The sequence below is a fragment of the Conger conger genome, chromosome 11 (genome assembly GCF_963514075.1).
Source record: "Conger conger chromosome 11, fConCon1.1, whole genome shotgun sequence".
In the NCBI taxonomy this organism is placed as follows: domain Eukaryota; kingdom Metazoa; phylum Chordata; class Actinopteri; order Anguilliformes; family Congridae; genus Conger; species Conger conger.
The window spans coordinates 43,126,281-43,138,477 of record NC_083770.1 but is presented as its reverse complement, the minus strand read 5'-3'; the positions used below and the strand labels follow the sequence as shown (position 1 = coordinate 43,138,477).

Below are 12,197 nucleotides of genomic sequence, written 5' to 3'. Positions count from 1 at the left end.
AATTTTTCTATTAACCGCATCGTTATCTGGCAATATCATATGTCTTATTTAACGAAGCAACACATCTCTTTTCTCTTGCCAAAATTTAAATGGTCGGCATTTATATAGCGCCTTTATCCAAAGCGCTGTACAATTGATGCTTCTCATTCACCCATTTGTAAGGCGGAAATCATTATTAACTATTATTATCACTCAGGGCTGGTCAACTTGCTGGCTTCCTCTGGTATTGTGGAATATGTGGCTGTAAAGTAATTTAACCCCCCCTTATCTCCGCACCCATACGGGCAGGAGCCTGTGGGGGAAGACTCAGGCCTCCAGCCGTGAAACTCGTTACGACAGGGCAACAATTTTTCCGGCACAGAGAGGTTGGGAGGAAATACTTCCTGCTAGGCCCTGACCTTCTCCTGAACCCCCCTTTTACTCAGTCACTAAATGATGTGTGCAGCACTGGATGTTTCATGACAAAGTCAGTTTAGATAATATTCATGTTTGGTATTATTCTGATTGTTTCAGTGCGACTGGTGCAATGGTTTTATTTCTGCAACAGCAAACCATGGACATCATAACCAACCAGGAGAAACTGTGTGGAGCTCTGCCCCAGTGAAAGCCATGTGCCTCAACCCCCCTGCGTTTCCTGGGGAGGCGTGGCTCCAAATTACAGATGGGTGACCCATTTTTGAGAAAAATGATGTCCACATATGTGGACTCTCGGTCTTAAGAATGAAGTATTATGGTTGTACAGCCCAAAATGTGGAGTCCACGCATGTGTACGCCAGGTCTTAGGAGGTTAAGGACAGTAAACTAAGCAATCTGGGAGAATGCAATCAGCCTCCTGTGCACTCTGTGCACGTAATTTCTACGTACAGGGTGTCTGTAGCCAGGCTCCCGTATGTAGCTTTTATTACCAGGTATGACTTTTAAGACTCCGTAATTTGGTTTCCGTTGTAATGTTTTTTGATTTGGAACTAGTATGTAATTACGTGTATGTAACCTGCCTGGTAAAATAAAATTGTTAAAACTTGATCTGTTTGGTTTTCCTTACTGACACTTAATGTTACACAGGGAATGCGTGGTTTACCCCCTCGAACTGGTCTAGGGAGGATGATTATTTCCACTTACTGTATCACGGCATATAGCACCCGTAGACCTATGTTGGTAAATCCCTCGCCTCCGCATGGTAGTTCATTCATGTCGAGCACAGCCGTAGCTATGTTGGTCTGCTTGGGTCCCTAGGCTGTAAACAGATATACCCGAGAGTAGCTATTCCTGCGACCTCTGTAATGACTACAGATAGCTAGTCAGTTCGTGAGACGTGCACATAACGCACAATGTGACATGCGGTGGTACCAGCAGAGGATTGTTCAGCGAGTTCTTCTCAGTACAGGATTCCTATAGCGATCAAGTCAAAATTATCAATAAGAAATCTACTTAATGTGGATAACTAATCTAAATTATTATTCTAAAATGGAGTCAGATAAACGAAGGTGAATATATTGGCCCTATTGTGGAGATTCTTGGTCAGCCCGGACCAGTAAAGAGCGGAAGGCAGAGTGGTACTCCTGTCTTTGTATCATGGTTGATTTATTGGCTGATCTAGACTCTCCGCATAGGGGCCACTAATTTTTAACCCTATTAGTATTCTTTCAGCACCACCAGAAGGACGAGCACGCTGATACCTTCAGCCCTCGCTAAATGCCGTCGTTGGGTTAGCGTGGGGTTTTACACATTCATACACACACTCACACACCAACGGCGATTGGCTGCCATGCAAGGCGCCGACCAGCTCGTCAGGAGCATTTGGGAGTTAGGTGTCTTAAAATCAAGGGGAAAACCATTCTCTGCACAGTATGAAGTCTGTTTAGAAGCCTGGTATGTTCTGCTCCCATGTCAGATATAATTTATATAGCTGAACACATCAAGCATTCGGCTGCATTCTTCGCATGAATTGAGCTTTGAAATATGTCGCAGTCAAGTCCAGTTGGTCGGTTATAAATATGGCTGGTTGAACAAAATATCCACTTATAATTATGAGATATCCACAATAATTATGAGAACATTATGCATGCAATGAATTAAACAGGAGGGAAATGATGTTCTGTCAAAGGCATCCCCCCTTTCAAGGAAATGAAGGCAAGTTGGCGTAGGTCGATGTCCAATAGTGGACAAAGTGAACGCGCAGGTCATTCTTGATGGAGTCCTTATTCATCCTGTTGTTGATCTCCAGGTAATAGCGTCCGGTACTTGTGAAGGGGGGCCAGTTGACAGGGACTCTAGACTCTCCTTTGTTTGGGTCACTGTGTTGAGCAGCAATGGGAACACAAGTCAAAAGATAAGGGCAAGCTTAGTCAGTAGGAATCATTTTTAGAGGAAGAGACAGTATGGCATTTTCCCCATAAAATAGTTTGCCTTCCAAAATTCTGTGACTTTGCAACTCGATAGAATTATCCCCACCCATCCCCCATCTTACAAAATGCTGTGATTTCTGCCTTTTATCAAGAAGCCATACATTTCTATAAGCCTGAACCACTCTGATCAGTAAACCTGGAGTATAACCATGTTGTTTAAACATCTGTATTTAACAGCTTATGTTCTGGTGATGTCCCACTCACTATCAGTGTATGAGTGACAGATCGAATGTGTTTGTTTTTTGCCGAAGTGTTTGAAGCATTATCTGTGCATTCTATGTCATGCCCAGTTCCATATAAACATAGAATGTAAAACATTCTGATTGACTGACACATCAGATACAGTAGATTGAGACAAAAGTACATACAGCAAATGGGTCCTTCGTTTATATGTATTAATATTAACCTTCATCTTGTCAAATTACTTTATGTATATTTTGACCATAGTTCAACACAGTATTTTCACAGGTTTCACCCATATGGGTTTTCAAGCACACTTCACATGCACAGTGCAGCAGTACCAGACCCAAACAAGGTTAATTAGGCTAGGTGCATAATGAGGCCTCACCATTAGACGATGTCTATCACAAGGTGGCAAAGACAGAAAGTGTAACCGTGTGAGACGGAATGATTTAGCGGCAAGCTTATGTCTGAGAAGCTGCGACGTGTTGCACTTGGAAGCAGGCGTTGTGGCTGTGGCTAACAGGCTGCTTCGGCAGGAGATGGCGGCCGCATTTACCCGGTTCTGGCAAAGTTGGTCCAGTAACTGATCATGCACTCGGAGACGTCGCGGTGACGGGGGAGGTAGATGAGGGGCGAGGAGAAGGGCTTGCCAAAAACGTACTGAACGTCCTCAGCGTGGTCCGCCCCCATCCAGCTGGGGAAGCCAGGGATCCGGGTGGGCATTGAGAACACGTAGGAGTGCGTCTTTGCGCCCCTGTATGACGAGGCAGAGGATGGAGGAAGGTGGGGACAAAACTGCGATGGCGGACAGCTAAGGCGTTTCTCTGCACAAACAGTCTTTCTGTGAAATCAGGATGACTAATCATTAAAATAGGATGAAGGTGACTGCACGCCATACAGCATAGGGTTCTAACATGTGGTCTTAGGCCGCTGTCATTCAACAGGTGGGGAGCGGGGTGACGAAAAGGTGAGGAGGAGGACATACCTTCACTATTCCACTGAAGACATTTAAAAGTAACTTACAGGAGTGTTGAATAGGAGCAGGTTAGGACATAGAAAAAGAAACAGCACAAATACATTGCAGTACTCAGCGTCACTGTGCGGGAACTTTCTTTCCTGGTTCAATGATATCAAACAAAGCCCCTTTTATGTTTGTGTTTATGTTTAGCTTCTTTATGTACCCTTTCCTGAACAGGTGCGGTATGAATAATGGCCTTACTTGGCATTGCTGGAGTGCAGGTGGAGGGCTGTCTGGGTTGGCACCAGGAAGAGGTAGTCCGTCTCGATGTCCACCACGGTCCGCTTGACGGTCTCCTGGTCAGGTTCAGGGACCCAGCTTTGTGTGTACATGCTGAATGAGGAGTTTACACCCACCTCTCCTTTGTCTTTTGTCAGCCCTGCCAACAGCATTTTAATATCCTCCCTGCAGGGAAAGTGAGGATGTTTCAGAGTCTGATTTCACTATTGTTCTCACCGTGGAGAAATCTACTCCACACATCAATTATGGTTACTTCCTCAAACAAAGCAGGTGTAGAAGTGACGACCAAAACATACCAAACAATGAAGAGCACCCTGGGCCTGAAGGTAGTAATTACTTATAACCACTTGTGGTGCTTGTGGTTGAATCCCTGGACATCTAAACTTCCAGTGAGGTATATTAATTCATCAATATATCTATTTATATGTTTTGTTTTGCAGTGCTGTTTTCCAGGAGAGAGAGAATGGGCATTGCAGTCACAAATAATACATAATAAAGGGACATAAGGATGTGCATTTGGTGTCACTGTGATTGACCAGCAATTGATAAAAAAATAAACATATAGTAATACATAATATACTATGTATTGTGCCCAAATACTATCCTTCAGAATAATATACATACGTCTTAAAAATAACAATCCACATTATAATCGTAATACTGTATACTCATATTGGGTAACAATGGTCTGGTTTAACAATCTTGTTTAACAAAAGTGTGTGTGTGTGTGTGTGTGTGTGTGTGTGTGTTTTCAATTGTACACCCTACAACACTCACGGGTAAGTGGGATTGCGTTTCTGATTGATGGAGGGTATGTCCATGCCGGCAAAAAGATGGCCGTCCATGCTGTTGGTGCCAGCAATGTAGTCGATGTCCGCAGCATTGTGGAACAGTTTGCTGGGATGATCAGGGATGAAGTCCCCGTCTACAACGGGGGACAGCTCCAGTAGATACACCACAGGACCTGAATGAGCCAGGTGAATTCTGGGTCATTCCAACATCCAGTGATCCTTTTCCTCATCCCTAGGATTCATGTGCAGTGGACAATCTGCACTGAACAGTCCCCGAGGCAGTCTGTTCCAGGCCTGTACTGACCTTTTCCAATGTCCCCCAGGGCCAGCTTGCCTGCCGTAGTGAGGACCACGGGGTCTGTGATCTTCAGACAGGCCATCATTTCCTCCCCTGTAGGGCAGCCCACCCTCTCAGCCACCTGTAGAGGCAGGCTGAGACAGTGTCACTCCACTCCCTCCAGGGGGAGACCAGACTTTACGACTAAAATGCTTGTTGACTGGCTTATTTTTTGTTTTTTTGCAGTCCCTATATGATTTGAGTTTGATACAGTCAAATAATACAATCATGCAAATATTATGAATATTTTGAATATGCTCAAATAACTCAATTAATTTAAGTAATGACGTTCACGTCATAAAATTAAGTGAGCAGTAGGCTACTTGCATACTATTTGTGTGATGCTTGGCGTGAATATATTTAATCCGGACCTTTGTGTAAATTCAACTCGGATCTACGGAATAGATAAGATAGGTACATTTAAGCTCAAAAAGTAGGTACTGTATAAGTTAAATAACTCATATAAACATGATGTTGATAGAAATGTAATACAACTAAACCAGTTATGTTAAATAAAATCATTTAAAAGGATATTTCACATGGTAAACCAAACATGAATGATTTTGTGGAGCTTATCCAAATGTATATGCATAGGGTGAATGCTAGTGACATCAGCTGTCCCTGCTGACCGTTAACAGCAGTTAATCACTTCCCCCGTGAACACAAACCTTCTGGGCTAAAGCCAGGGGGTCCCTCTGCATGGCCCAGGGGCTCAGAGCCACCCCGCACTGGGAGATAGCTCGCTTGAACAAGCCCCTGTTATAGGGAGACAGCATCTGAGGCAGGGATGGGGGAGAGAGGGAGAGATGGAGGGAGATATTTTTCACATGTATTCTCACAAGAGAGATGCTCATTTTCTATTTCTGGTCAGGAAGGAAGGAGCAGTTGGTCTTTTGTCTTATTTGAATTGAAGCTGCCAAAGTGGATAGCTGCTGACATGCTATTAAAGGCTGTCTTAATCCTTTGACAGAGCAATAGAAAGAAAGAGACAATAATGTTTCTATATTTAAAAATAGACAAAAGGACACATGGGAGAAGCTGCTTCACAAAGCTTCATTCGTTGTCAGAAGCCAGGGGGTTGGGGGGGGGGGGGGGGGAGTGACGAGCACCACGCCACAGAAACAAACCTGTCACTCTCTCCTCTCTCCCGTGACTCACGTACTTGGAAGCTGACGCCGACGGAGCCGGCGGATTGGCCGAAGACGGTGATGTTTTCCCGGTCTCCCCCGAAGGCCCGGATGTTGCGGTGGACCCAGGCGATGGCCGCATGTTGGTCCCACAGCCCGTAGTTCCCTGTCACGGGAAACGGCTCGGTTAAAACCCCGACAGCGGGCCAGGCGTCCAGCCCTCGGGCGAGGCCCCTTCCGCTGCGTCGCCTGGGTGAGCAGCCGCGCGCGAGTAAATGTATAACGTGTAAAGCATGAGCCGTGTGAGTTGCCCCGCGAAGCCGATGAATAATGCAGGGGAAACGGTAAGTTACACTGGTGTGCTGCGGTCCCAGGTGGGCTGTCTTGTGGGAAGCATATGTCACACACATCATCCGACAGCTGCAGTTTAGTTTTCCCCACACGCTGTGCTCCGCAGCGCCATTCCGCCCTTTTATCTTTGTCGGGCCAATCGCAGCGCTCCCCTTTTCTCCCGCTTTGGAATGCCTGCTCGTGTTCATCGGCCGCCTTCTCTTTGGCGAAACGTCGTCCACGGAACCGGGAGAGTGCAGGCAAGTGCGTGCCCTCCCCTGAAGGCATGTGCTGCCCGTCTTTCTGCTCTGCCGTTCCCCAGCTGTGCTGCACAGTTCTGTAGCAGTACCCTTCCTGTGCAGCTGGCGCAGGCAGACTGCTGGTGCCCAGCAGAGCCAGGCCACGGGTTTTAGTAACCCTAAACAAGGATATTGTTGTGGCCCTAAATTGCTCCAACAAAAATCACACCCTCCGCCTGACAACAGCCCTGTCCAATCCCAGCTCAAAGGAGTGACTCACCGGGTCCCCTGGCGTCTCCGGTGCTGAGGAACCCCAGGGTGCCCACACGGTAGTTGACCGTCACTACGATGACGTTGCCCCTTTTGGCGACCTCCTCGCCGTCGTACAGCGAGTTTCCCATGAAGCTGACGTCGTTCGATGCCCCCAGGAGAAACGCCCCTCCAAAGATGTAGATCATGACTGGCAGGCCAGTGGACACTATGTGGAGAACGAGAGCAACCGTCTCACTTCCTGTCACATGGCAGAGGTCACTGTAGGGATGTGATTTTTCCTGTGACTGAGATGCCAACTTTGATGTCCCCCTGTATAATCACCTATTGAGCTACTCTATTTTCTAATATCTGTCTATCCTCCAGTTACAGTTTGCACTAAGCTTGTTCGTGTGTCTGGGACACATTAGCCCGTCACACAATTAATTTGGAAAGGTGCAATAATTGTTGCGTAATTTAATTTATTTTATACTGTGGTTCTCAAGTTCAGTTCACTGGGCCCCCTTGTGTATGCTTTTATCATTCCAACCACAGTTGCAATCCCAGAATTTCGAGAGGCTGTTGATTATTCTTAATTGGGTGCTATTCATGTCTAGAGGAAATATTTACCCTCGTAAGCAGCATAATGTCAGAAATAGCTGTGCATGCCATGCCAATAAAAGCCCCATGTTCATATTGTGCTTATTGTGCTATATTGTGAACAATTAACAAAACGTTTAACTGATCAAATTAAAGATGAATCGATTGGGTCCTAATTAACAACGTGTTGAATAAATTCTTTAATAATGATTCACTTAAACATAACACAATGCAGGTTCGGCTCATTACCATTTTCTGTCATTCGTTTCTCTTTCTCTTATATACGTAGCACAATGTGTATCTCCAGCATAATGTGACTTAAGAGGGTGAATAATCCCTTGGAACATGAAAAGGGTGATTTAAGAAAAATTGACAGCTTACGCAGGGGGACTGAACTTGAACGGCACTGATTTAATGCATAATTTATGATGTTGTTCAGCTTTGATTCCTGACAGGAGAGGTGTTGGTCTGTGGTATGAGATGATGTCAGTTCCGCATTCCTTCAGGCACACACAGAGGCAAAGGAAACAGAGAACTTACCAACCGCCTTTCCGTGTTCAATACAAATACAAATACACATACACACCTACAGTATGTGCTCCAATACGTAGTCACTCTGTTAATCATTGATCACTCGCTTTAGTATACACTACACCTCTCATCCCTTCTTATGCTGTTCCACTGCTCACTAAATGTTTTGTTCCAGGTTATTTGTTTCTGCTATCTTCCACCCTCTAGGGTGTGGACTGTTGGTGAGAGGGCAGCACAGGGGATAACACCCATACGAAAATGGAATATATGACCATATACATATGCCCCCATATAAAAACAAAACTGACATATATGACGCATATTTTAGATTTCCATATGGGCAGATGGAGCCAACCAGTGATGAAGACTTATTGTATTTTATGGCATGATGTGGTGTTTTAATGTAAAAAGTAAAAAAAAAATGACTAGGCAAAACTGCCTAGCAACCTGATGTGTAACCAATCGTTGCAATGTTAACTGCTGTCTGGACCAGCAAGAATAATCGTTTTCCTCTGACTGTTGCCTGAGCGCTTTCTCCTCTGGTTCCTTCCAGTCTGTCATCAACCTGCCAGCTCACTTCCCAGTTTCCCAGTTAACTGAGAGCGTGGATGGATGTCTTCATGACATGTCACCCTTGTGTGATTTGTCTTAAAAGAGTACCACGGTTTCTTTATAACACTGCAACAATGCTCAATAACGGCATTGCATCTCTAAACAAGCCTTCTACTGCAACAAACTACGAACGAAGGCCTACACATGCATATATTTGTCTCTGCTTCTCTGAGAGACCAATGGCAGCTGTCACTCAAATGGAGTTTGTTTTAAATTTAAGAGAAGTATTTGCTTGTTGCATCAGGTTTTCAGCATTGGGGAGGGAGTTGCGCTCAAAGTAGCCTGAAGGCTTAACGGCTATACCAGCACTGGTTTCTCAGGGTACCTGTACGCCCCTGGGGGACCCAGATGTTGAGGTAGAGGCAGTTCTCGCTTCCGTGAGTGCCCATCTGCATCAGAGTCACCTGAAGACACCTGTTCTGGTACTTGGTGGCCTTCAACACCCCTGTTGGGACAGGAATGGACACTGGGGGGGGTACTGGTTGGTGAGTTTGAGACACAGTATGCTCAAATAATTTAGTGCACTGCCAAAAAAATTTTTTGACTTAAAATCTTACTTCTACTTTGTTGCAAAAAAAAATACAAAAAACAAGATTCAAGATTTGCCAATGGAGCAAGAAAATGTAACTTGTCAAGCAAACTGTAACTTCATACAAGCCAATATTTTCTTGTTACAAGACTAAAACACTTGTTAAGACAAGGAATGCCTTGCATTTTTTTGCAGTGAAGTCAGGATGGTACATCCACATTGATCACTAATAGCCTGCCAAAAAAAAACAAACAAAGAAACTGAAAAGGCCAAAATGTTACGAAACTGTAGTTCATCTTATTTTAGTATTACTATTGTATTTAAAATGAATCATGGGGGGAATTCATAACATTAGGCAATGATACATACCTTCCCAGCCCGGGTGAGGTTTTGGCTTCTCAAATCTGCCGGGGGGAGCAGCGAAGGGAACCCCCTTGAAGACATCAATCGAGCTGAAGAGTCCCAGTCGGTGGTTGGTCCCTTCCACCATCCCACCCTCAGTGGACACAGCCCCCAACTGCAGGCACACCGTGGGTATGATGGGTCACAATTCACACTACTAGAGGGGACTAATTACCCCTGCCAATGGTCACTTTGAGTTTGAATATCAATCATGACTTCTACACAAGTCAAATATTAAAGAATAATAAGAATAAGTATTTAAGAAGAAGGTGTAGTATGTTGACCCACTGATAAAGTTAATTTGGAGTTAACGCCTCAAAGCAAAACACAACCTCTTTTTTTCTCCATCTTACAATACCCTTACTGTGGCGACCTCTACTGGTAGAACAATGTGGATTGCACCTTAGTAACGACACCATTCGTCTGAAGTGTTTTCAGTTTTTAAAATGCATTGTTGGTTTGACAAATGTCAATCAAATTTCATAAGTATTTGGACAGTAATACAATTTATGTTCTTTTGGCTCTATACTCCAGCATTTGAACTTAAACAATTCACATGAGGTTTGCAGACTCTGTTTAATTTGTGGGTATTTGCATCCATATCAGGTGATCTGTGTTGGAATTACATCCCTTTTTATTCAGTCCCCCCATTTTAGGGTACCAAAAGTAATTGGACAGTTGGCTTCTGGACTGTTCCTGATTAGTCAGGTGTGTTCTTATTTATCAGGCTCATAATGGCTTCCTTGCCTGTCATTGGCACAGCTCTGGTCCTCATGTTGACAAATGCCTAAAACAGACTCCAAATGCAATCAAAAGGCTAGAATCAAGACTAGGTACTGAAAGCTTTCTTATACCTGCACCAACAAAGCGATTGAATATACCTGACTAATCAGAAACAGCTGATATATTGATGACGATATATTCATTGTTTAATTTCAAATCCGGGTGACACGGATGGTGCAGTGGGTAGCACTGCCGCCTCACAGCAAGGAGGTCCTGGGTTTGAATCCCCGTCGGCAGGGGCCTCTCTGTGCGGAGTTTGCATGTTCTCCCCGTGTCTGCGTGGGTTTCCTCCGGGTACTCCGGTTTCCTCCCACAGTCCAAAGACATGCAGGTTAGGCTGATTGGAGAGTCTAAATTGCCCATGGGTATGAGTGTGTGAGTGAATGGTGTCTGTGCCCTGCGATGGACTGGCAACCTGTCCAGGGTGTATTCCTGCCTTTCGCCCAATGTATGCTGGGATAGGCTCCAGCCCCCCTGCAACCCTGTTCAGGACCCTGTTCAGATAATGGATGGATGGATGGATGGAATGTGCTGGAGTACCGAACCAAGAGAACAGAAATTGTACTGTCCAAATACTTCTGCACTGCACTGTATTTCCTTGTAATAGAACTCACCCCAATAGTAGTTTTATTATCAGTAATTGACTACAGCAAACAGAATAACACTACACCAAACCACAAAAGACCTGAAATTCATGAAAATATTTATTTTTATACTTATTATTTCCTGCGGGAAGTACAGTTTTCAACAAAACTGGATCATTATAAAATACTTCAGAGAACAGTGAAGCATGTATTTTTTTTTGCAATATTCAGTACCTAAAGCCCTGTTTCATATGACACAGTTTTGGTGAACAGCATGTTTTACAGACAGCTCCCAGGGATTTGCGTGTTCTCAAATACCGACAAAGACTGTAAAGAGTTAAAATAATGATGAATTATGCATTTGACCTAGGTTTGGTGCCCAGACTCGGGCTTGGCGAAAGTGAAAATGAGACAGATGGAAGGCAAAAACCGGTTTGAAAGTGTGAAGTAGTCATTGCCTACCCTCATTTGTCAAGCCAGTTCTTGCTTTGCTGACACTTTCCATAAAAAGATTCAGTTCTGTGAAGTAAGGGGATTTTAAATTTTTGTGGGGGTAGAAAGCAATAGCTGAGGTTAGTTATTAATTATGACAATATTTGCAGCCGTGTTTTCCTTTCCAGTTTTACACCAGGGTGATCATTGTGGGAACCGGGATTTTAAGCAGAAGTATCCAGGTTTGATTCTTTCGCCTCCTGAACTGAACCAGTGGGAAAAGATGGATGACATACTAATCCCAAATTATGCATTAGCAAACAAGCAAAGCAATACAAAAAGACCCCCCCCCCCCCCCCCTGCTTCTGAGCGGAAATACCTACAGTTGCTGCAGATGTGGACCCCAGGCACAGGGCAACTGCCACGAGACTCCTCAGCATAGTCATCACCATCAACAACACACAGACAGGCGTAATAAAGTTTTTCTTGCTATTTATACAGCTGTACGTCTCGTGGTTTCCCCAATCTCATTGCCTTTTTTTTAGGTTGGAACAAGTGACCTTCATGGTAACCATATCACAATGTAATCAAAGATTGAGTGGCACAGTAAATGTTAGCGGCACAATGCAATGGCCAAGTGGAGTGGATATTTTCCCTACAGCGGTACATCTCAGAGCAACAGTAGGCCTCAGTGACCCCTCTGTCCCTACCCTGGTCCCAGACCATCGGCCACCTTAAACATCCCTCCCTTAATATCCAATTAACACTACAGCCAGATTAAAAGCTTTGAGATCTGTTTTGTATT

General features: G+C 44.5%; 1 protein-coding gene across 1 annotated transcript; it reads right to left on the bottom strand.

Moving 5' to 3' along the window:
- Positions 1-3,803: 3,803 nt before the first annotated feature.
- LOC133140858 (bile salt-activated lipase-like) lies at positions 3,804-11,838 on the bottom strand. Its single transcript, XM_061261125.1, has 9 exons — positions 11,776-11,838; positions 9,561-9,708; positions 8,988-9,107; positions 6,951-7,148; positions 6,137-6,267; positions 5,643-5,750; positions 4,942-5,056; positions 4,624-4,810; positions 3,804-4,011 (listed from the first exon to the last, which is right to left on the bottom strand). Exons 1-9 carry the CDS (start codon positions 11,836-11,838, stop codon positions 3,804-3,806), a joined length of 1,278 nt encoding a protein of 425 aa, XP_061117109.1.
- Positions 11,839-12,197: the final 359 nt, after the last annotated feature.

Coding starts and splice junctions, on each gene's coding strand:
- LOC133140858 (XM_061261125.1), bottom strand. CDS start 11,838: ATGACTATGCTGAGGAGTCTCGTGGCAGTTGCCCTGTGCCTGGGGTCC. Junction 9,108..9,560: donor ACCTCACCCGGGCTGGGAAG/GTATGTATCATT, acceptor CTGTCCCAACAG/GGGTGTTGAAGGCCACCAAG. Junction 6,268..6,950: donor CGGAGACGCCAGGGGACCCG/GTGAGTCACTCC, acceptor TTCCCGTGACAG/GGAACTACGGGCTGTGGGAC.